Source organism: Halichondria panicea, chromosome 12 (assembly GCF_963675165.1).
Source record: "Halichondria panicea chromosome 12, odHalPani1.1, whole genome shotgun sequence".
Taxonomy (NCBI): Eukaryota; Metazoa; Porifera; class Demospongiae; order Suberitida; family Halichondriidae; genus Halichondria; species Halichondria panicea.
Genome location: NC_087388.1, coordinates 358892 through 383348, shown reverse-complemented (window position 1 = coordinate 383348; position 24457 = coordinate 358892). Strand labels below are relative to the sequence as shown.

At 44.2% G+C, this 24457-nt stretch overlaps 2 protein-coding genes across 2 annotated transcripts in view; one reads left to right on the top strand and one right to left on the bottom strand.

Moving 5' to 3' along the window:
* LOC135345003 (uncharacterized) overlaps window positions 1–18464 on the top strand; it is a 37410-nt gene extending 18946 nt beyond the window's left edge. The window contains exons 34-68 of the mRNA XM_064542317.1: window positions 86–161; window positions 293–405; window positions 647–727; window positions 953–2362; window positions 2641–2877; window positions 3228–3590; window positions 3739–3963; window positions 4267–4673; window positions 4967–6200; window positions 6405–6920; window positions 7131–7319; window positions 7585–7818; window positions 8076–8267; window positions 8575–8691; window positions 8953–9069; window positions 9479–9658; window positions 9828–10037; window positions 10245–10420; window positions 10629–10746; window positions 10860–11049; window positions 11278–11417; window positions 11565–11918; window positions 12364–12486; window positions 12654–12703; window positions 13585–13886; window positions 14092–14237; window positions 14473–14618; window positions 14839–15102; window positions 15418–15478; window positions 15747–15866; window positions 15988–16112; window positions 16263–16548; window positions 16986–17107; window positions 17325–17686; window positions 17772–18464. Coding sequence (XP_064398387.1) covers window positions 86–161; window positions 293–405; window positions 647–727; window positions 953–2362; window positions 2641–2877; window positions 3228–3590; window positions 3739–3963; window positions 4267–4673; window positions 4967–6200; window positions 6405–6920; window positions 7131–7319; window positions 7585–7818; window positions 8076–8267; window positions 8575–8691; window positions 8953–9069; window positions 9479–9658; window positions 9828–10037; window positions 10245–10420; window positions 10629–10746; window positions 10860–11049; window positions 11278–11417; window positions 11565–11918; window positions 12364–12486; window positions 12654–12703; window positions 13585–13886; window positions 14092–14237; window positions 14473–14618; window positions 14839–15102; window positions 15418–15478; window positions 15747–15866; window positions 15988–16112; window positions 16263–16548; window positions 16986–17107; window positions 17325–17686; window positions 17772–18214 — 9429 coding nt within the window. The 3' untranslated portion in view covers window positions 18215–18464. The remainder of the gene's footprint in view (window positions 1–85; window positions 162–292; window positions 406–646; window positions 728–952; window positions 2363–2640; window positions 2878–3227; window positions 3591–3738; window positions 3964–4266; window positions 4674–4966; window positions 6201–6404; window positions 6921–7130; window positions 7320–7584; window positions 7819–8075; window positions 8268–8574; window positions 8692–8952; window positions 9070–9478; window positions 9659–9827; window positions 10038–10244; window positions 10421–10628; window positions 10747–10859; window positions 11050–11277; window positions 11418–11564; window positions 11919–12363; window positions 12487–12653; window positions 12704–13584; window positions 13887–14091; window positions 14238–14472; window positions 14619–14838; window positions 15103–15417; window positions 15479–15746; window positions 15867–15987; window positions 16113–16262; window positions 16549–16985; window positions 17108–17324; window positions 17687–17771) is intronic.
* A 187-nt stretch (window positions 18465–18651) lies between these two features.
* On the bottom strand, window positions 18652–24435 carry LOC135345006 (condensin complex subunit 2-like). Its single transcript, XM_064542320.1, has 21 exons — window positions 24279–24435; window positions 23845–23963; window positions 23694–23790; window positions 23484–23573; window positions 23122–23236; window positions 23000–23064; window positions 22788–22951; window positions 22452–22549; window positions 22319–22395; window positions 22189–22258; window positions 21877–21977; window positions 21502–21602; window positions 21081–21220; window positions 20863–20966; window positions 20379–20501; window positions 20193–20244; window positions 20071–20132; window positions 19824–19955; window positions 19522–19617; window positions 19065–19232; window positions 18652–18867 (listed from the first exon to the last, which is right to left on the bottom strand). Exons 1-21 carry the CDS (start codon window positions 24408–24410, stop codon window positions 18790–18792), a joined length of 2184 nt encoding a protein of 727 aa, XP_064398390.1. The 5' UTR covers window positions 24411–24435; the 3' UTR covers window positions 18652–18789.
* Between the last annotated feature and the right edge of the window lie 22 nt (window positions 24436–24457).

The following is a 24457-nucleotide window of genomic DNA, read 5'->3' as shown; positions in this document are numbered from 1 at the left end:
TCACCCTGAGATTAAATACTTAGCTTTTTTAGGGGATTGTAACTTTGTATTCGGTTTCACCGTTTTGTTGATCCCACACACACAGGACATCACCCGCCTCCTGTACAAGTTCCTCAACTGTCGAGTGCGTACTTTGTTCTTCAAGCTCAACGTACATGCAGGTACAATATCCATATGTGGAAATATTCGTATATTTCATATTGAAGAGCATCATACGACTACGAAATAAGACCATTTGTTCAGTTATAATAGTTCAACGATCTTGTGTACTTTATATTTTTTTATTTTTCAGCCCTGCAACCATCTGAGATTATTGAATTCTTTTTGCCCATCTTCGAGACGGCTAAAATGTTGCAGAAAGCGTACGAGAGATTCACTACACAAGTCAAAGTGCCCTTCATCACGGTAATAGTCATGTATAACAAGTAGTATCAACGATAGTTATAGCTACTAGATCAAAGAACATTTGCTAGATTGTAAAGTTGCTAGTTTATATTAAAGGACAATTTGGCACAAACGGTTGCTGATTTTCTAATTACCCCGGGTGAAAGCATGGAAACAAGCGAAAGTCGTAGTATTATCGTCGTATCAAGTAATGATATCAGTATTACGGCTAGTTGTGTTATACATACCATTGTTTGTGTAGGTGTTTGTGGATGAAGTGAACACATCGTCGTGTCTTGGTCTCTTCAAAGAGGTCATCATCGACAGAACACTCGAAGGAGAGGTCAGTTGTTTAACATATTTTAACATGTAAATTTTAAGTTAAATTTTCTATTACTTGACATTAATTTGTACTGCTATATTATGCCAGCTACGTGTAGTACCTGTTACCTGCATAATTAAATTAATTTAATTTCACTTTCAATATGTCGTGTGTGATATTTCATAGACAATTGTATACTAACATAAATAATTTATCATTTTCCTCCCTGGTCCTCCACCCACTCAGCCTATCCCCAGCAACATATTTATCGTGGGTGCTTGCAACCCTCACCGTGGGAACAGCCTGGCTGCCCACGGGAGTCAGGAGACTTGGATAAGAGGAACTTACTATGTCCGACAGCTTCATCCCACCATACGTTGCCTCATGTGGGACTATGGGGCACTCGGGGAACAGCAAGAGAGAGACTATATCCTCGCCAAAATGAAGCTTTCGAATCAAGACGACACCGCTAATGCTGATCTGGCTAATCTCACAGAACTCATCGTGCTTAGTCAGAACCTTATGAGGAAGTATGCTCTCGAACAGCTCAAGGATATCGGTCTTTCCGATGCTAAGGCATCCGAGTATTCCCGGAGCTGTGTATCTCAGAGGGATATTCAGAGAGTGTTTACCTTCTACAAATGGCTCTATAAGATGTACATGAAATACCAGCCTTTTGGAACACTGTGCGACTACAATGTACGCGCCGTAGCCGTTGCCCTGGGCCTTGTCTACTATCTACGTTTGAACAACGCGTATCGAAAGAAGTATAGTGAAATTTTAGACCACGAAATGGCCCCCTCTCAACTTTCCTTCACCAAGACTTTCAAGGAGGAGCTCGATTGGTACATTAATCACATCGATCTGCCCACAGGCATTGCCAAGACTCGAGCTCTGAAAGAGAACCTATTTGCAACCATAGTGTGTACCATGACCCACACCCCACTGGTCATTGTCGGCTCTCCAGGCTCCTCCAAAACACTCTCCTTTAACCTCACACTGGCAAACTTGAAGGGACAAGAATCCAAAGTCCCACAGTTCAGAGAAACTGAGATTTTCAAAGCCCTCGATCCTCAGATCTACCAATGCTCTCGACGTACAACTTCTAAGGAGATCACGACAGTTTTCAGTCGAGCTATCAATCGTCAACGCACTCACCAGACTATTCCACTGCCAGTCTACTGTGTGGTCTTTATGGACGAGGCAGGCCTACCAGAGGAGAGCCACGAAAGCCTCAAGGTACTACACTACTTCCTGGACACGCAGGAAGTCTCTTTTGTGGCCATCAGTAACCACGTTCTGGACGCAGCTAAAACAAATCGAGCAGTCAGTCTGTTCCGCCCTGAAGCCACCCGTGAAGAACTCACCACTCTGGCTAAAGGCTGTCTTTGCAGTACACCTGAAATGCCACCTCCAGAACTTAGAAAGGACATGACTATCGTGGCTAACTTCTGTACTCCGTATCTCACTCTCATGTCAAAGCCGCGTTTTGCACGATTCTTTGGCCTTCGAGATTTCATCAATTTCATCTCTTACCTTCGTCGTAAGCGTAAGGACATGCTCGACCCTCAGCTGGTTATGGAGGCCCTGGAGAGGAACTTCAATGGAGTCAACAATGAAGACTTTGAGTACATCTGCAAGCTATTCCTCAGAGCAGTAAGTCATCTGTGTGGGTGTGGGTGGGTGTGGGTGGGTGTGTGTGTGTGTGTGTGTGCGTGCGTGTGTGGGGGGGGGGTTACAATTACTTTTTGGGAAATTTCTTGGTACATGTTTCACATTGTTTCTGTCCACACCATTGCATATGTCTTTGTTAGGCTGATTGTATCGTACACATACAGGTAATAGGCAATAACTTAACCTTAAAAAGAAACTATTACGAAGTCTATACATGTAGCTTGTCCAAAACATATCACTAATATACACAAACTCTCCAGGTCAACTCTACTCCCAACCAAGTGATGTCCCGGAACATTCTAGACATTCTAGTCTCCACCATGCTTGACCACCCCGAGGACGCTGGGGCTGAGAACGAGATGAGGTACAAGCTGATCATTGATTCAAGCGATGACGGCTCACTTGTACGACTTCTCTTCTCGACTGGCGTACTACAGAGGAGCAACACACGAGTGTATGTGTGCAGTGACTTCCCTGGAGATGCTGAACTGCAGAAAGTGAGTATAACTTTATAGTGGATAGCTGTTTGTCAGTTTACTATTGATAGCTGTGCTGCATGTACTTTGATTCATGCTACTATTATATTAGTGCAGTGGAATAGTGCACATTTACTTGTGTTTCAAATACGTAATTCATAATTTTGAAATGCAATTAAATTGCTAACTGTGATAACTCTTCAATACTCTCGATAATCTGTTGATATATATATATTGTACAGTGTATTGTACCCTCCCCACTATGCATACTACCCTCCCCACTATGCATACTACCCTCCCCACTATGCATACTACCCTCCCCACTATGCATACTACCCTCCCCACTATGCATACTACCCTCTCCTCTTCAGGTGAACACTATAGCTGCCATCAGACACTCTGTCACCGAGGGCCACACTGTAGTCCTCTCTCAAACTGACTCCATTCACGAGAGCTTCTACGATCTCTTCAATAGACGTTTCCATCGTATCGACGCTGCGTCTGGGCCTCGTTACTATGCCAACATTGCCATTGGCGCTCACATCAAGCCTTGCCGAGTGCACAGTGACTTCGATTGTGTGGTGGTCGTCAAACAAAGCGAAGTCGAGAGCATCCCTCCGCCATTCTTGAACCGTTTTGAGAAGTACTACCTCTCCCATGAGCTGGTACTAGAGGCCACACTGTGCAATGTACCACCTGCAATGGCCGCTGTCCTCAAGGCTGCTATGCAGAAGGTCATTATACCGTACTTGATATAATTACAGCGCCAGAAAAGAACAAATTTTGCGAGACTATTTACAAAAAAAAATGTGTGCTATTGTCAGTTTGTATTCAGGGCATGCAGTGATAGCCTTTAATATTATTACCCTCCTTTTCTTTCAGGCTGGAGAGTTTGTTGAGCAGATCAGTGGGTCCACATCTCTGTATGGCCTTCAGAAGGAGACACTCTACTCGCTACTCATGAGTCTGCTGCCTCCCCTCAAGCATGACTATGAGGGTCAACACAGCCCCCTATCTGGTCAGACTCAGCCCACTGACGTAAGAGAGCGATTGATGCAGGCACTCATGAGAGCTCTCAAGGAAAATGCTGGATTCCAGATACCCTCAGTGAGTGTGGTCTGAGTGACAGTATAGCCATTGCTGTGTAGAAGCTTCTTAGGAGTCAAATAATGTGCTTTGAAATCGCATATATAATTTATTGTGTGTATTGTATTACTAAAACTTGTTAGCTGTAGTTGTAGATTTAGCATGCTACATGTATAATTATGTATGTAGGCAATTTCTATGCTTCTCTTTGACAGTATGTATAATTATGTCTGTAGTTAATCTGTTTAGCTTTTCTAAAGTCTTATGCATGTACTGTTAGTACCCCCTGTGTATGTATATTATGCCTCCCCTCTCCCTGTACAGTATTCCGACGATGAGGTTCGTGCAGACACTGCCGAGGTGATGGAGATCATTATGCTCGACTCTGAGTTCTCTGGTCAAATCCTACGTCTAATGAGCATGGAATCAAAGACAGAGGTCACTCAAGTCATTCACAATGCTGTCAAAGATGCTCTAGACCTACTCCACTATGCCAAAACACTTGACGTTCCATCCACGTCAGCAAATGCGTGTATGGTCATATCGATGCTCACACATTGGCTTGTGCGGTACTTGTGTAAGAGAGTGATGCAGTTGATGACCTCTGAGGCTTTGTGTATGCATCACAGGAGAATCCCTGCCTCCTTCATCCAGTCCTATCTGAACCATCAGCACCACTTCAGTCTGAGGGAGCTGCTCGAGACACAGTCGAAGAAACTAGAGGAGCAAGAGTAAGTGCACATATAGTTGCTATAGTCTCTGTACTCTGCTTGTCAACTTTGATTAAATGGCGCCTTCTTTTTGACGCATTTGTAGTCCTCAAAAGATCAGCTAGCTTACATTTCCCCCTCTAAATACGGAGAGGGGAGGTTGCTAGCTAACTATGAGTGCCTATAAATGCATTTTATAGAGCATAAAATTTCAATTGTACATCTTCATTTGTAGCTCTAGCTCAGTGAGTTTTATCACATGATCTCATCCTTTACACACACACACACACACACACACACACACACACACACAGCTCATGTGCGGCTAACAAGCTGGTGTGCTTCATGCGATCCTCCTCCCCCCTACACCAACTCCCCGCCCAGTACCCCACCCCCGACCATCAACGAAGCCCTGGCGGTGACAACAAATCTCTACTACGAGAGCTAGTCTTCACAAACACACAGGAACTAGTTGTACACAAAATGTCCTCAATCACATCCTTTACGAATGTTAACGACCTCTTGAAGAGCTTTGCGCTCTCGAGTACACAGCGCGTACTAGTGGTCATAGTCAACATGGAAGACACTACCAAAGAACTTGTCAATCACTTGAGAATCATGATCGAAGAGAACGAAAGCAAATACGCCTCTGGAAAGAAACTATTTGCACTGCTGCTCCACTTTCAGACCTGCAGACCGACGAGCCCCTGCTACCCAGTCATGTTTCTACCAGGCTGGGACTTTAACTATCTCGAAATGATTGGCTACAGTCCACGAGGAGGTGTGTTGGACATACGGGATTGGTTCAGGCAATGCTACGGCAAATCATCGCTCCCTGATCATTCCATAGCCCCTCATCTGAGTGCCCTCCTCCACGAAGCTATCCCTGCCATTTCCTCGCGTGTCTATTTCCGAGAGCACCCGGAGTCGCCATTCAACACTGCCATGAGGATACCAGAGAGAAATCGTGCTTTGGAGAGACTATTCTTTGATAAAGGAGTGGGTGAGGTTTTGTGCCAGAGATTCAACTCTTACTGGACACCGAGCGTAATGGTTGAGTATTTAGAGAAGGCTGCTCTACACGCACAGCAGCACGAGTCGCCAAACGTGATTGACAACTTGCAGACCAATTTCAAGAGTTTGTTTGTCGATTTCCTCGTCTATATGGTCCAAGAAATGAACAAAGGAATGAACATTGATGTTCTCTTCGACCCAGACTCCACACAAGATACGATCAAGCTCTTCCTCGATATCCTTCGAGTGTCTCCCATCCCCAAACTCCCAGAAATCACGATGCTACGAATTGCAAACGACACGTCAGCCCATAAGGAAAGCAAGGAGATTCTCTCTCCTCCGAAATTCCCATATTTTGCTCAAGTTTCTAGCGGTATTGAGCGTTTGGTAGACCAGACTCAGCGGGACTTCAACCAGAGCATTGATGCAGCTGATGACCTACTGTCTGTATTGCAGTGCTCAGAGCAGGACAGGGCCCAGACCATGAGCAGTCTATTCAAGAGTCTGATCGCCAGGCTTTCTGAAGTCTCACAGGTACACTGATGATGCTTTATGATGCTTTATATTTACGAATACATACAGTGTAACTGTATTGTAAGTGTGTCTGTACTTTGAACTGTTACGTAGTTATAAGATATCTAAATTGTCTGTAATGTTGGGTACTGTATGTACAATATCCGCCCCCCACACACACCCACACACACACATATATCACACACACATATATCACACACACAGGGTGATGAGAGCACCCCCCTCTCTGTCGGACTGAAGGCACTGCTCTCTCTCAACTCTCACTGGGTCAAATACGTAGAGGACTTCACTCACCAAAAACTACTCCTTGAATTCGGCAACTCTGGAACAAGTGACAAAGTTCGCAGAGCTGCTTTTGGGGACCTCGAAAACCGTACTCCAGTACAGCGTCTTGCTGTCCTGCACGTGTATGTGTACATCCACAAGCTCAACCTAGCCAAGCTGGTGTCAATTCTACGCCCTCTCGACCAATTCGAGGATGCTGTTCTCACTCTAACTTCCCTGGCCTCTCCTGCTGACACCACCAAGTCTCTGCTGGCTAGTGTGGAAGATGGGAGTGATCTCTTGGGCTGCTCTGAGGCTCTGAGCAGCTTTATCATTAGCACGCTGTTCAAGGCTATAGCTTTCATTAGCATGACTTACTTTGCTCAGGGAGAAAGGCAGTTGCTGGAGAAAGAAGTGGAGCAAGTTAAGATCTGGTTCAAGGCATACAGAGATGTTGTAAGTGTCTGACTACTGTATAATTGTATAGATCTGTGTGCGTTTATACACTGATAGCAAATTAGTATCTGTTGCTATTACATGTAGCCCTGCTGTATCTACGTACGTTTGTCAATAGAGTACTTGCCTTTATTTTAGCTATTACTGAAGAATATAAACCACCGTTTCTCCTCTTCCCCCCCCCCCCCCCCCCCCCCCCTCCTCTTTCAGATGTCAATGCCGTCTCTACGTGAGCACCTATACACGAGTCGCTCCCCTAGGACAGAGGCTCAGCATTCAGCCATGCACCTCCTCTATCTGATGGTCCGCTGCCGACCACTGGGGGACGTAGGGACCTACCAATGTGGACTACACACATTCAATGGCGTCTTCAATAAGTTCTTCAACACAAGATGTGAAGTGAGTGTCTTCCTGTGTCAAGTAGTCTTACGTACATGTAGCTGTTGACAACATGTACATGTACATGTGTAGAAAAATATTAATTTTCATGCCTATTATATACAGTCTCTAACATAATTATTATAACGTAAATGGCAAGTAATGTTTCGTACGTATGTGCATGTATTATATCGATTGTTTTCGTCTCTGTCTTTGCTGCCTCCACACACTCTCTTCTCCTTTGCTGCCTCCATGCACTCACTCCTTTTTTGTTGCCTCCACACAGCTCCAAGGCTCTGCTCCCCGACTGGAGCATCTAGCGGCGGCCATCATGGAGGGACTTCCCCTTCTCCCACTGTGGGACCTCCCTCAAGCCCGGGGGATACTCGAGGGTCTACTCTCCCACTCCTTCTCTCAGTATCGTACCGTGTACCACAGCCAGGACATGGAGTGGTTCCTAGAGCTGGCTAATGGTCAGAAGAAATGGCAGGCCACCTATATTATGGATGGCATCTATGAGGTGAGAATAGTCACTCTGATGTAAAAAGATCGTTGTTACATGTGGTACTTTCCATTCTACAGTGTTTTACTTCCTGTAGATAATGATACTGTAGTTATGTACAAGCTGTAGACTATAGTAGAATCTGCATAATTATAATGCAGGGTTTAAAACGGATAGCATGCTAGCTTTTAATCAGTCTACCCCCCCCCCTCCCACACACACACACACACACACACACACACACCACGCACGCACGCACGCACACACACACACAGTTTGAGTACTCAGAAGACCTGAATGCCGTGCTGGGGGAGCCAGAGAGTCCAGAACACCTCACTCTGAGCAAGCTGGCTGCCTTGCTACCCACCGCTCTGTTCAAGTTCTATCTTCGTCGAATCATACTCACGAGTATTAAGAGCACTGAGGACCCTATACAATCAGTGCTGCTCTTCTACAACAAGACTGAGGTGAGCTACGTGTAGCTACTACAATGATTATGGTGGGGTTAGATCAGTGATTTATTTCGGGCCCATTTTCTGATATTACAAAGTGGGTGATTTTCTAAACCAGACCTGTTTTCATAGATAACTTTGATAGTTTATAACTTGTGTTGGGAACGTCCAATTTCAAAACTAAAATATGCATTTAGTACTTGTATATGCCTGTATCCGTCAGTATTCTAAAACTGCTTATTATCATCCTAAGGATACAATACGGTACTGTGTTTGCTTCTGTGGTGTATAGTATATTTGACAGAGATTTCCTCTCGTTCAGGCCCACAAGTTGATCACCAAGGTGCTGTGCTCTAACCCTGAACTGGGACGGTCTAGCCCTTACGTGCCGACCTTCTACCAGCTCTGTGACTACATCTCTCCATCTCCCTCCTCTGAAGTGAGTAGCTAGCTGTTGTAAGATATTATAGCTTCCATAAGTACATGTGCGTCTACATGTATGTATACGTACTATATGAGGGAATTTTGACCTCACTGGCAACTCTTAAATCAGTCTTCTTCTTTTTGCTTTTTCCGAATCACATAATTATGTGCTCACAAGAGTAGAAATCAAGCATTATTTTTATGACCGATAAATAAAATAAAAATCGATTTTTGAGCGGATAATTACTACGCAATTATGTTTTTCTCATGCACACAGAACAAGTTGATGCAGCAGCCACTGGCCCACCTCTATTTCCTCACTGTCATGGAGGACCTCAAGGACTCTAACTTTGGGCTGGCAGGACTGGTCAAGACTGTGCATAACATCTCTAAGGTAAGTGGGAGTGGACCTGCAGACGTGTGTGTGTGTGTGTGTGTGTGTGGTGGGCAGGGGTGGACCTGCAGACGTGTGTGTGTGTGTGTGTGTGTGTGGTGGGCAGGGGTGGACCTGCAGACGTGTGTGTGTGTGTGTGTGTGTGTGGTGGGCAGGGGTGGACCTGCAGACGTGTGTGTGTGTGTGTGTGTGTGGTGGGCAGGGGTGGACCTGCAGACGTGTGTGTGTGGTGGGTGGAGGTGGACCTGCAGACGTGTGTGGTGGGTGGGGGTGGACCTAATTTGAGTAAGGCATTTGCAACTATTTATGGTATGGAAGTTGGCCTCTTTATAGACTCTTTGCTAGTTCTATTTACACGTACGTACATATACAAGTGTGTGGTTCACTTTTTTCAATATTTCCCATGCAGTGTGAGCACTGGTTTGAGGGTCACGAGTGTAACTGCTGTGACGACCAGGTCACTGACACACACAGTACTACAGGCTGTCAGCTAGTGCTACTACACATAGAAGAGCAAGCACTCACTCAGGTTATCATCAAGGAAGTGGCCAGACACCTCGACCCAGCCAGCCCCTCCAAAACCAACGCTGTGAGTTTGAGATTGTTTTCCATATAGCCCCTTGGACACGAAACTAGTACGTATATACGATATACATGTTACCTGTCTACTTATAATTCTGAGGAGAATGGGGCACAACACTTCTAAACTGCCTAAAAAACATAATGAAAATGGTCATGATTTTTTTTTCTCTCTTCAGTTGTTTGCTGTTCTGACTGAGGTGAATGCTATCCTGGATGACAAGTGGATGGGGGGTGGCAATATTGGTGGTCACGGTCTAACACTAGCCATGCATCTTCTCAGAGAAAAGAAGAGTTTCCACAAGTTCATTGCCTGTCTCACGACTGACTTCAACACTCTCAATGATGGCATCAACTGTCTACTGCCCTTCCACCAAGCACTCGCCACTGTAAGTACAACAACTGCAAGAGATACATTGACTGGTACATGTACATTGTACATTACTCTAGGTGTACATTGTACTTGCAGAAAACTAAACTTGTATACATGTAGTTCTTGTTTGAGCAACCGTAATTCAAGTTTTGCTGTTTCAATACTTTTGTAATTTTTTTGATCGAGTTCTTTCATTGCCCCCCACCCACCCACGCATGCACAGCCGGCTCCTGTTTCTATCAAGCCAGATTCTCAGACCTTCATGCCGTATCCAGAGCTAGGGTCAGAGTTCACTTCCTTATATGGGCGTATCGTGGGTGGGATGAACGCTGTACACTCTTCACACGGCTCCTCTGCCAAATCCAGAGAAAAGGAATTCATTCGACTAGCTGACGAGTGGTGGGTTGTAGTGACCGTGTGGAATTGTACGAAATTCCACAATAATTTTTTCCTACTGAAAGGAAAATAGTAGAGCTCTCAAAAAAAATACATTGTGTTTATGAGATCAATTTTTCCTCCCTCCCCCTCATAATTTATGTGGTGTGGCATGTACCCTAATATTTCACAGTAAATGTTTTAAGGATCAATCCCCCCCCCCCCCCCTCAGTATACATGGAGAGCTGGGTGTGTTGACACCATCAGGAGGACAGGCTGCCATGAACAAGCAGGCCGCCTTCAGGACAGCCCTCTGGCTGGTGACTTACAACGAGTTCTTCATCAAGAAGGTGGGGGCGTGTGTGTGTGTGGGTGTGTGGGTGTAGGTGTTAAGACAGTTATAGTAGCAGCTATGTACATGTAATATAGAAATTGTATCAAATCGACTTCTCTGTATTTATAGAGGCAGTCCAAGTCGCTGGTGCAAGTGATTAGCAATCTCTCCAAGAAGGTTGGCTCTACCTTTGTCCAACTGATCCAAGCGTTTCTAGACCCTGAGCTAATAAACCGAGGTGGAGATGGTTTGGGAGAGTCAATGCGGTCTTCTCACCTGTCACCACTAATGGGCCTGTTCACTGGAGCCAGTCAAGAGAGTGAGTCTGGACACACACACACACACACACACACACACACACACACACACACACACACACACACCCACCCACCCACACACACACACACACACACACACACACAGCTATTATAATGCTTAGCAGGCGCCAAAATTGTTCTAGTATTGCTCCAGTTGCTTTAATAGTGATATTTCCTGTTTCTGTGGCCTTGAAATTCTTTTTATTTTGTCATATTTCCCCCATTTTTAGATTCCTCGATGGCTGACCTCCAACGTGCTCTGGTTCACCTGATTACTGCCTCTCTGGCTGCTCCTCCCAACACCACCAACCTTTGGTGCCTCCTGTTCAACCCAGATCATCTGACTGGCTCCTACCTGCCGGGATTCATGGTAAGCATCGAATATGCTATTATTGTTAGATTGTCCAGTCAGTTGAATAATAAAAAAATTTTAGTTAGTTATAAATTTTGTTGTAACAGTACATGATATTCATTATATCTGTATGTATTATAAGTATTTATTTTTTTCTCTTTGTAGTACGACTCTCCAGTTGGGCCTGATGACCAGTTCTATGGTTACGGGGTGGAGCTATCCAACGAGGGATTCTACTCGTGTATGGACTCCATCCAGCACGTCACTCGTGGCACGTACAGTCTACACTCCCTCTACTCTCTCCTGTGGGTCAACTTCTCCTCGCTCTTTGTTTCCCTTCTCACGCAACCCGGCTCTAAGGAGAGGTTGTCAGGGCAACTGTTCTCGAGTGGTGACACTATAGTGGAGCTCTGCTCTGCTCAGATGATGAGATTATGGGATCTGCTGTGTAGTGGAGTGAACGTGTCAGAGGAGGAGAGATCGCTGCTTGTGGGGGATTGTCTCAACAGGTTTATTGAGGTTAGTACATACACAAAGCATCTTTGAACGGCCATAACTTTAGTTCCGTTGGTCCAATAACGTTGATTTTCTGATTCTCTGAAAGCTTAGAGAAAGGCCTTTCAGATGATGTGTTAAAACCACAAGTCTATTTTTGGCCTGTTTTTGACAAAATACCACATGGACCCATGCCAGTCAAAAATGAGAAATGTGGCCCGTTCCAAATTTGATATTTAAGCATACCGTCTGAACGGGCTCCTTCTAAGCTTTCAGAAAATCAGAAAATTGTTAAATTAGGATCATCAGAACTCTAGTTACACAGCCAACTCTAGTGCATTGTTAGTCTGTTGAATTAATGCTGTTGGATTGTGTCTTAGTTTGAATGCCTAATTTGTTGTGCCATGAACATACATTTTAAGTATAAATTCGAGTATCCCATAAATATGACGTTGGTCCGTCTTTGCAGCAACAACTGATCAGGACTCCTGATCTACGAGGGAGACTGGCCTCACCCACTGAGCGTGACCTCTACGAGAGGAACTGGCACACCAAGGTCTTCACACCGTCCCTGAGCTCAGTCAAGACTAGGGTATGTATGGTTGTACTATACTAGTACATTACATGTAGATAGCTATACATACATGTACATATACGTGTATAGTATGTACTTCCTTAAATTTGGGACAGTCTAAACAGTGCCTAGTGAAATTGTCTATCTCAAGTGCTCTGATTATTTGATATTATCTCTTCACACAGTTTGAGAAGTCAAGTGCTTTCCTGACAATACCCCTGATACAGAATGTCATGTAAGAGTCTAGTCTTATACCATTACAAGTCTTGTATATTATCACTAACACAGATTATTACCCGAGGCCGTGCCGCGGCCAGCGGGTATAGTAGTCTGTTGGTTTGTTTGTTTGTTTGTTTGTTTGTCTGTTTGTCACGAGTATATCTACTCACCTGGATGCCATAGCGCTGCGTTTGCAGCATAGGTAGCCTTCACAGAACAATATCTTGATTTAAATAGTGGCAGATTTTGATGTTAAAGCTTCTTTGTCGAGCAAAAGCTAAGAAGCTTGAATAAGCTTGTGACTAGGTCTGCTTACCTGGATGTTCTAGCACTGCGTTTACAGCATGAGTAGCCTCCACACAACAAGTTAGTACTTTTGATAGTGGCAGCTTTCGGTGTTAAAGCTCCTTTGTCTAATAAAAGCGAGCAAAATGTAGCTTGAACAGAACTTGCACATGTGTTACTTATAACTGAAGTGATCCTGTACCAAGAACGATGGAACAGGGTCACTAAAGTAGAAAGCTGTATATACCAGGAACATGGAACACTAAAGTAGAAGCTTGAATTATAGCTCCTGCTGCTGACTGGGATCCTACTCCATGCAGAACCTGGAGCCATACTTCTCTGAGACTCCAGGCTTCTTTACTGTGATCCTAATCCACAGTGCATATATCTATAGTACTCAAATGTTTCAGCATGCCTCCAGTCTGGTTTAGTTTTATTGCTCCTGAGTTGCTGTGCAAGTCATACATGATAACAACATCACTACATGCACTGCATTATATTTCTGGTTTCTTTATAATCATGTCACCAGCCGAGGATTTGCACTTTAGTGCTCTAGTTTTACTCTGTTTAAACTTGAAAATTGTTGTCATATTTTCCCTGCCCTCCCTCCAGTAAATTGGACTCGCGCTACCCATGGGCTCCTGGTGTCCCCTCCCTGACGGACGTGGTCCTCTCCTCCAACACCACAGCTGACTCTGCCCACCCCCTCTACCCCCTTTCACAGTTTGTCATCGAGTATCCACGGCTACGTGTGGGTATGGACCTATTGCCGTCACTATTGGAGCTTTATCAATGGCTGCATTCTGAGCTCTGCTATGCCATGTCGTATGAGCAGACCACCAATATTACGCTGGGTAGGCTCTCTAAAGTGCTGACAAGGCACTCCATGCTTACCAGCATCAGCAAGCTCAAAGGTGTGTTTGGCTGTATAATGCCACTGCAGTGTATCACACTTTGAACAAGTTTGTTCCGTTTTTCAGCTATTTATATGAACTAGAAGCACAGGTTTTAGTATATATTTCCGGAGCTCTATTTCTATGCCTTATTGCTGTTAATTTAGTTCCCCAGCACATGTATTAAACACAAGTTCACTGAGCTCTCTGTCTCTCCCATTCTCAGAGCTGTTCAACCGCTATGTCCAGTTGACCGGTTGCACTGGCCACCTAGGCCCAGTCACGCTGGGTGAGAACACTCCCCTCCTGCACCTGCTCTCCTGCCCCAGTGAGCACAACACTGACCTATTGTTCACCGTCATCAAGGATGTGGTACGTTAGCTTGATTGTGAGGAGGGAGGGAGGCTTATTGCGATGGAACTCCCTAACAGCTATATACATAAAACGCATCCATTGAGTATTTCTATGACTTATTAGGACAATCTAGGCTCTCCAAACAAGCTAGCCAGGCAAATTTTTGATACATGGTTGCTCAAAGAGAGTACTGTATGAAGCTTGAGATGATGTGTATTAGCAAGAATTACGTATACATTTAAATTTATTACAGATCACATTCCTGAACCAGTTCTTCGAGGCACAGCTGAGAGTATTGAAGGAGTGTGGTGTCAACGAAAGCCTCCTCCCCTCATCACGGCGTCGTGTGCCTGTCATGGAGTTTGTTCATCACTATATGCTCATTGCACAAGCAAGGAGGTGCCAACAAAATTGCCTCAGCATAATTATATAATGTAGCTGTTTTAAACACCTCGCTTATCTACCATTTTATACAACTTTATCTCCTGCTTGTTCTAATACGTACATTACATGTATAGTGACTACCTACGTGTACAGTGTGTCTATACACACACAAATTGCCTTATTAATACTATTTTAGAGACCTCAGATTTTGACGTTAGCTTTACCCCTCTCCCAGTTGCAACGACCTCCTCCAGCTGATCCACGGACGCACCCTCCTCCCGCCTGCCTACCCTCCTACATCAGACGCAGAGCCTCGACGAACACACAGCTACCTCCCTGGACAACTGTCCACTCTCATTGACCTCCATCCCCTTCAAGATGACATTCTCTCCCTGTGTGTGGTGGGTGTGCCTCTCATCGATCCTTCCTCCATCGACTCTCTGAGACTACCATTCAAGTTTAAGGAGGACACTACCTCCAACACACTGCAACAGCTCAAGTAAGGAGTAGTGGGTAATAACTGTATCTTTGCAATTGGTGTTATTTTTTTCTTAATGGGCTTGTTTTCAGAGCTGACTTTGAGAGGCCATAACTGGTGTTAGGAACATCCAATTTCAAAGCTAAAAGATGTATTTAGTAGCTGTTTGGTAGCGGCATGTGGGCATCTAATTGCCTTTATTTATTACGTACTCCCCCCTGTACAATGCAAACATTAGAAGTCTGTACTACACTGTACATATACGCGAATGCAACAGTATTCAGTGTGTCTGGCTGTCTTGATTATTGATTGTGAGGTTTTTGTGCGCTTTCACAGACTACAAGACTATGCAAGTGATTTGGAAAGTATTGCCAGCAAACTACCAGATGCTTTCAAGGTCAGAGTTCATTTAACATACTGGCTAAAGCAAGAAATGGTGTACACATATTCTATACTGTTATAACTGGCTACAGCAACACTCTTTACCTATAACCGTGCTTAGACACTGTACATAGCAAGGCTTCTGGTGATAGCAACTTCACCCTAGAAGGCCTCTAAACAGACTCTTATTATGCCCCCCTCCCTCCTGTATATGCCCCCCCTCCCTCCTGTATATGCCCCCCCCCTCCCTCCTGTATATGCCCCCCTCCCTCCTGTATATGCAGGTACCCCTGGACGACACGTACCGCAAGAGGCTGGAGTATGAGTTCCATTGTGCTGGCTACCACACTGTCATGGAGGTCATCAGTGGACTCAGGACGGCGATAGGTCACCTCATTCAAGACGTGAGTTAATTACCAATGCTGGCAGTTCAGTCTAACTCATTGGGGCCATTTTGACCATTAATTTTTTACTGCAACCTCTTGCTACAAATGTACACTGTTCATGAACACTGTTTATACCCAGGTTGCTGATGACAACAGGAGGGGTGAGCTGGTGACTGTGAAACTACCAGAGTACCTCGTCTCTCTCTATGAGTATGACCCTCAGAACAGTGCCACTGATGTCTTCCACGAGATTGGCATCAACAGGTGTGTGGGGGTGTTGGTGTGTGTGTGTGTGGGGGGGGGGGGGTGGTTTTGTGTGGCGTGTGTAGACTGTAACATTGTGGCTGCTTCTAACATTGCCTAAAACTGCATAATGTACTCAAGCACTCCTTTGGTCTCCCTCCCTCCCTGCAGCTTGTCTCAGGCACAGCACGCTTGTCTGGACAGCCTCTCTCTAGACAACCTCTTCCACACCCGAAACATGTTTGTACGATGGGCAGAGGAAGGACTCTACGATTTCTGCTCCCTCCCGTTTGGAGTTAAGAAACACTTGAGTGAATCTAATGAGCAAGCACTGGATCAGTTGCCTAAACGTTTTAATGGCTCCCCTGCCGAGCTGCTCAATTCCCTCCGCTCATTGGTGGACGTATTGGTTCATTTGGAGCCAAGTATTGTCAAAGCTGCCACAAGCACACCTCAGGTAAGGACCTGTTGTCAGTCATTCAGCCATAACTAAGTATTTCTACAAGTGTGATACATGTAGATATGTCATGTTCCCCAAAAATGTTGTTTTTCCTGTGTCCAGCAACCACTATATATAAGCCTTCTACATGTATGTCTACCTATTCCGAATGTATACCAGCAATGGGCCTGTGTATATATATATATATATATATACCGTATAGCTGGTAATTTTCGTGGGGTAAAAAATTCGTTTAGTCTCGTTTCCTGCACTGCATTCATACGTTCCGGTAAGCCATGCCTATGTTAAAATTTCGTGGAGGTCAGCTTTCCCACGAAAATAACGAATTTTTACCCCACGAAAATTACCCGCTATACGGTACAACATGCATGTGTATACTGTATAAAATGTATGACACTTAGTAATCATGGTTTTCCTTAATTCTCTCACTGCAGAAGAGTCTGATTGACTACCTGGAGAAGCTGAAGGTGTGCAGCAATATAGAGGGAGTGCATGACATCATCCCAGCCAACGTCTGTCTGGAGAACTATGTCTCACTCAGACTGGTCATGAGGAGGTGGGTATATCATTGGTAGCTAGTCCTTCTAATAGATGTTAGCAGTCTGTCTACAGTTTAGGTTATCTAGCTGCACAATATAGCAGTGCTGCCTCTTTGAGAAATATTCCTATACTTCATTCTGACCTTTTTGTTACAAGTGTCACTAGTATGCATGTACTATACTGTATTATGCATGTATTGTAAATGTAACTGTGGGCCTTGTATGTACATGCAGGCTCATCACCAGAGTACAGAGAACCCGCTCCCAGTCCGAGCTCTCCACTCCCGAACCAATTGAGGAGAAGTGGAACGAGTTTATATCCGATTTGTGGGAGAAGAGGCTCCAAAATTTCAGGCGTACCGGCTACAACGTCCGTACCTTTCCTGCCTCCACTTCGAAGGCCCCTGAGACGATTGACGTCACTGAGTCTTACTCGACCATTCTCAATGAGCTCATTCGTTTCACATCAGAGAGAAACCTCCTCGACGCCTTTGCTGAAGATGAGCTCAACCTATCAGGGTCCCTACTGGAACTACCCACCACTGAGGAAGCTGAGGAGTCCATCACTGCTCCACTCAAGCAGCCAGCTATTTCAGGTACGCCATTTCACATTTTATAGAGACCTCTTTTATTGAGTTATATAAATTTTTTAAATTCCACCATACACTTTCACTCACACAGATGAGGAGCTACTGCGATTGGCCAAGAAGGTGTCAGTCGAGCAAGTGGTAGAGTTCCTACAGAGTGTACAATTGGACCAGTATGCTACCACTTTCGAGGAATCTGATATCAGTGGGGAACTTCTGATGGAGTTTCAAGACGCAGAACTTGAAGAAATGGAAATCGATAGTCCTCTTGATAGACTTAAGATCGTCGTGTTCTTTAAACGGTTCTTAATGGAGTCTGAAGGTCTCCAGCAAGAAAACATTGTATCTCCCAGCGAAGTTGCGAAGGTTTTAAATGAATACCGACAGTTGAAGGAATATGCCAAAGCTTTCCTGGAGAACCGTATGGACAGCGATCTTATTGGAAGTGCTAGTGATGAAGTGTTCCGGGAGTTAGGAGTGGAGAAAGGGGCACACAGGTTGATGATTAGGAGCAAGTTTAATGCTAATATCAACTAGGAGTGTAGCGAATAAACTGAACTAACTATTAATTATTTTGTGTATAATAATAATAATTTATGTATTAATTAAGCACTGTGCAAACTTTGTATTTTTATTACCTGATCACGCTGTTAGGAGTCATTGCCCATGCATGTGTATACACATGTGGCTTGCTTGTCTGTGTACGTGCTGTTAACTATTATATATACGACGTTATTTTGCAATTTGTGTTACTTGAATATATATAATAATTGTCTGTTGAACTAAAGAGTTGATTAATGAGCGAGTAGAGAAGGAAGTAATTTCAGGACTAGCCCCACGAAATTAAGGGAAAACCCTGTATGACATCCCAATTAATTAGGAAAGCTGATAATGACTGTCTCAAATAATTAGCTACTACACATTATATATAGATAAGTTATTTGCCAAGATCAGCTTAATTTTTAGGTATATAATTATAGGGAATATAGTTTATTAAAATTGGTGAAACACAACAATAATAATATTATATATACGTAATAATACATGCATCATCAAAACTTATAATTAATTGTCAGCTGGTAGTAATTAATGGAGTGTTTGAAAGAGACAAACTAACTAGTGACAGTTTGCTGCGGAGTGGCTATCTCCAGGTCTGAGAGGTCTTCACCAACACCCTGTATATCCAGACACTGCATGATGGGGGAGCAAAACAACAGTCAATCTGTATAGCTTAATATTATTGTCATGCATGCATCTTCTGTTTTTAACAAAAATTCGGGGCTAAGTCAAAATTACTATACCCACTCAAAATTTCAAAATTACAAATTAATACTCTATATATACGAATGACAATGCACACCAACGGATAATACATGGACGGACACACCTTCTCGTTAGCCAGGTGGAGGAGACACACGAAGGCAATGGGCACGGAGATGTTCCTCTTCATCTCAGCCGTTAGTTTAGAGGGTAGGTCACTACACATGGAGCTGAAGCTTAGTCTATCCCCACCACCACCACCACTGTCTGTCTGTTCTTCTCCACTGGGCACACTCTGGGAAGGGGGGGGGGCTGTAATCAATAGCTTTCATTTCCGCATATAAGTACAGGCTTGTCCTACAGTCTGTATACAGGCATGCAAAGTTTAACCATGAGCTTGAATTGTACACAATTATTATACCAAGGTTCTTTTATACGTAAATATTTATAGGGGGTTGTCAGTTAGGCGGGGCAATGCGTATGGAAGGCATACATATTAGTGGTAGTTAACCCTAGCTTACCAAAGGCAGATGCATAATTATAATGCATCACTTACAACTGTACACCCAGATGCTGTCTCTCACCTCTGCTGAACTAAGGAGCTCCCACATCTTCCCCTTTAGTTTCTTGACGTCCAACCTCTTGGCAGTCTTAGCGTACTCTATGTGAATCTGTTGCACCTGTCACGAAGAGAGGGAGGAAAGCTCATGATTAAGACATGTAACGTAACAACTTGTACAACAGTATCAAAACAAGCTTATTCCGAAAAATCACCAAGGCTACAGTACATGTACATGTTTGTGGCCTTTTAAGATACGGCTGAGCACAAGCTTCACAAAATTAATGATGCCGTTTAGACTAAGATAATTAGCTACAGATGGCTGACCTTTCGTGGTTGAGGGACAAGGTTGTCCCCAGCTAGCATAAGGTCGGTGAGGGGTTGTGAAGGGTCGTCCACATCCTGTGAGTCTAGGGGGAAGTCAGCCATGCCTCCTGCGTCTATATCACCATCGCTCTCCTGTGGGGGTGGGGAGTGTGAGAAGTGTGGTGGGCGGTGGCCAGGAATAGAGCCACAAAAACTGATTTACAAAGCTACTTGTAAATGCTACTATTTTTGCAGTGAATCTAAGTACCTCTTCCACTTGTGGGCAGAAATTAGCGCTGTCATGATTATTCTCATAGTCGTACCAATCGCCTGTACAATCAGATAAGGAACGTCAATACATGCACACCACCCCCTCATATGCCCACTCACCTTCCAACTGGTCCTCCTCCATTTGAGCAGTTTTACCACGTCTCCTCTTCACCTGTGAGGGTGTGTGTGTGGTGTGTGAGTATAACCTCCCACCCACACACACACACCATCCACACACTAACGTCCCACCCACACACACACAGCCACACACTAACCTCCTCCCACACACACACACCACACACTAACCTCCCACTTCGGCCTTGTGAACAGCTTCCAGAGTACCTCCACCTTGGTGCCAGTGTTCTCAGGCAGTGTGGTGGTGGAGCTGTTCCGTCGCGCCAGTACAGGTTTGCTCAGTTGAACAGATGCCTACAGGGCAGATGGACATGGATAGCGACCTAGCGTTAAATAGAGCATCTTTGAACGGCCGTAACCTTAGTTTTGCTAGTCCAATAGCGTAAATTTTATGATTTTCTGAAAACTTAGAGAAAGGCCTTTCAGATTATGTTTTAAAATCAAGAGTCTATTTTGGGCTTGTTTTCGATAAAATACCATGGGCTATTTATTATAGCCCATGGTATTTTCCGAAAATGGGAAATTATAGTCCGTTCCAAATTTGAGATTTGAGCATACCATCTGAACAGGCTCCTTCTAAGCTTTCAGAAAATCAGAAAATCGTTGAATTTGGGCCATTAGAACTCTAGTTACAGAGACAACTCTCATATCAGACCTTTCCCTTTGAGAACTGGCTGTCATCTGGGGTCTCGGTAAAGTCAATGCTAAACTGAGCTGGAGCTTGTCTCTTCTTCTTACGCTTATTGTCATCTTTGTCAGCTGAAGAATGAACAACATGTCTGACATATGCATGGATACGCTAACTATCACATGACATGTTTAGATCAGAAATCTGAAATCTGAAATCCGGCTGTTAATTCTTAAGCAACTTACAATTATCTGTCTTTGGCTGAATCTTCCAGTGCTTTGGCCCCGCCCATGTTGCCAGGACGGAGGGTGAAAAGTACGAATACTCGGACTTTTGAATGGCTTCGGCAAGAACGAGTGCACCCAGTGGACCCTCGCCACCCGCTCTACAGGGGGGGGGTCGTATAATAATTAAGCAACTTGTATACATGTAATTGTAACATCGTATAGCGGGTATATTTTCGAGCGTATAAACTTTTGCAAAAAGAGAAAGGTTTTCGCTGAATAGTAGCCTTTTGCAGCATCCATACGATATTAAATTTGTGGGTATAAATGTTCGCGGTACATGCTGAATCAGCGAAAACCGCAAACATCTATACCCTCAAAATATGCTCGCTATACGGTATGTACGTAAATTTCTGCTGTTACTGTTTCTATGGTGACTAACATGTCTGCAGAGTTGATGGGCACGGTAGTGGGAATGAATCCTGCCATTTTATTATCCGAGCCGAGAACTGTCAAGTCAGCAATATCTTCAGCCGGACTCAGCTACGAGGGCAAAGGTCAGTAATAACAAAATGAATGTATACACATGCACAATAGAGACGACCTACATGTACATGTACATGTACATGTAGGTCACTTCAGTTTGAAGCTCTGTAAAGAGTTCCGATGGTCCAAATTAAACGATTTTATGGTTTTCTGAAAGCTTAGAAGGAGCTCTTTCACATGGTATGTTCAAATCTCAAATTTGGAACAGGCCATAATTTTGCATTTTCAGAAAAAGACCATGGGCTATATATACAGTTGACATGCCCTCTACCTCAGCGTCTCCCATAGGTCCAGCTGGCTCCATCCCGTCATCATCACGCACAGTCAGGTCAGGGACAGAGGGTGGGAATGGTAGCATGCTGTACTCAGCACCTGGAGAGAATGTGGGATATGGAACAGTCCAACCAGCACACTTAGGTAGTTTTATGGTATCTTAATAACTCCCAAAATTTGAATGGACCCAATTTTGAACTTTTCTCCTACCTATAGCTAGCCCACGCTTTTTTCCAAAAACAGCCCCAAGAATAAGTGGAGTACAGCTGGCGTATAGTGCGCTAGGAACACATAACAAGCTACAACTCACCTATATCAGTGGACTGGTGTGAAGAACTCTTGCCTACACTGGAGGTAGCTTGTTCCATGCTCCAGCCATCCTGGTGTACGGGAAAAATGCAGTTATTGAAAGTCAAAAAATTCAATGGAGCACACTTTACCTCGTTATTATCAGAGAAGAGACCAGTGAAGGTCGGACACAGCTGTCTGCTTCGCACCTGATCAACGTTTATTATCTCTGTGGGTGGTAACATTGTCATAGCAACACAGTCGGGGGGGGGTCGTTCAACGTACTGAGTATATCTTCTGAGGGCAGGTCCACACTGGTAGTGGTGGGATGTTCATTATGGTTGAGTATTTCATCAGCATCCAACGACAGTGTGAACCCAGCTCTGTGGGAGGGGACAGTAGGTTAGCATGAAACAACATAATAATTATATGCCTACTCAGATAGATACATTGTGTTAAATTAGTATGGAGTAAACTTCCACACACACCGTCATAAAGCTCTGTATACCTTCATATGCCAGTTACAACCTCCCCTCACGCACATCACACACATCACACACACACACACACACACACACACACACACACACACACACACACACACACCCTCACACGACTCACTCAGTGTGCAGGTGATTGATGAGCAACCCCTCCACTCCTCCCTCGTCAAAGGCAGCTGATGTTTTCTTGAACAGAGGGTCCACCTGGTACTCCAGATCAAATGTGTTGATGTTCAAGTTCTTCACATTCTTCTCCAATACTTTGTTCACTCCGCTGCTGGTGGTCTAAAGGGGTCAAAGTTCAATTATACAATTAAAAATTTTCTGACAAACTTTTTTCGTTTTTCCTTTTCCACTCTCAGAATTGTTTTCACCGTCCTGCTCCGTCTGTTCAGTTGCTATAGAAACCAAAAACCGGGCTTACAATTGGTGCGCCACTAGTCTTTCTTGGTTACCTTCATTCTGACTCTCTCGTCCGAACCCAGTGAGGACCTTATAAGCGTCTGTGTAGATGGAGTCCACCCGACCAGCGTAGATCTTGGCACTGGCATCCAGCGTGGAGCTAGCCATCTGAAGGGGGTGTGGCAAGAGATAGGATAATTACTATCCAAAGGGGGGGGGGGCAAGTGGGAGGAGCCTATTTATTATCGGCAACTAGCCAAAGTGGATAGTGGATTATTATCCTGATATAATATGCAAGTGTATGGCATTTCTGCAGGGATGATATTATTGATGGATAACTTATTTTAACGAGCTGTCGAAGAGACTGATTTACAAAGGCGTAATTTTTTGAATTATAGCTTGTAGCTATGGTTACCTGGAAGTTGGTCATCTCCCCCTGAATGGTGAGTAGCTGCATCATGTGATCAATGAGGTGGAGTCCAAACGCATTCTTCGCATTGATCCTCTACAAGGTGAGAAATACGTTGTTACAGTGACTAGTCAGTATCCAATTTCGTCAACACAAAATGACAAAATCCTTCACTTCACATATTACACACACCCACACCCACCCACACACACTTACATTCATAGCGGACAGTTTAACGCAGTTGGCGTAATGCTCCTTGAGTTGCGTGTTAGTGAGAGAGCTGGTAACTGACTCCACTCCTGACTTGTTGCCTCTGCGAAAGAAAGAGAATAAAAATAGTATACTATAGTGGTGATCATGACAACACCTTTTCGCGGATGAATGCACAGCGGATCGAGGAGTGTGGCAGCCGGGACTAATCATGGTAGCGAGGTTACTATAGAAACGCCTCTCCCTACGCTCTGCCTCGTCATCATTGAAGGTTACCTGGATCGAATAAAATAATATTAAATTTTGTAAACTCACTTATAAATAATTAATTACGTTTAGAGACTAGTGTATGCAAAACACTTACCGTAAAAACTCGATTTAAAGCAACACTTTTAAATAATTACGTTTTGCAAAAGCAAAGTTTTAATGTACACACAAAAAATGAATTTATATGGTGCTATATGGGCGAAATGCCAAGTGTCGCTTTAAATAGAGGGTTGCCTTAAATCGAGGTTTTACGGTATATAGACTTAATGTCCAGGGGAGCGCATAATTTCCGTAATTACCATTTATTTTGATCTATATGTTTACCTTGGCAACTGTTCCTCCAGGTGTCTTGGTGAGATCTGCTGTCCTCGGTGCAGTTCCATGATACAGGTGGCCTCTCTTGTGTGCTGTGAGCGATACTGGGGTGGACTCTTCACTGTTCATGTTATTCGCCATGTTGAATTTCGAGCGTAGCTAAGGTCAAAGTGCAGCTTTGCAAGTTT

What these genes read in the sequence shown, in the direction of transcription:
- LOC135345006 (XM_064542320.1), bottom strand. Translation starts at nt 24,410, where the DNA reads ATGGCGAATAACATGAACAGTGAAGAGTCCACCCCAGTATCGCTCACA. An exon ending in ACGAGAGAGTCAGAATGAAG is followed by an intron (nt 23,065 to 23,121) that starts GTAACCAAGAAA and finishes TGGTTTCTATAG; the next exon opens with CAACTGAACAGACGGAGCAG. An exon ending in TTGTCCCTCAACCACGAAAG is followed by an intron (nt 19,618 to 19,823) that starts GTCAGCCATCTG and finishes TCTTCGTGACAG; the next exon opens with GTGCAACAGATTCACATAGA.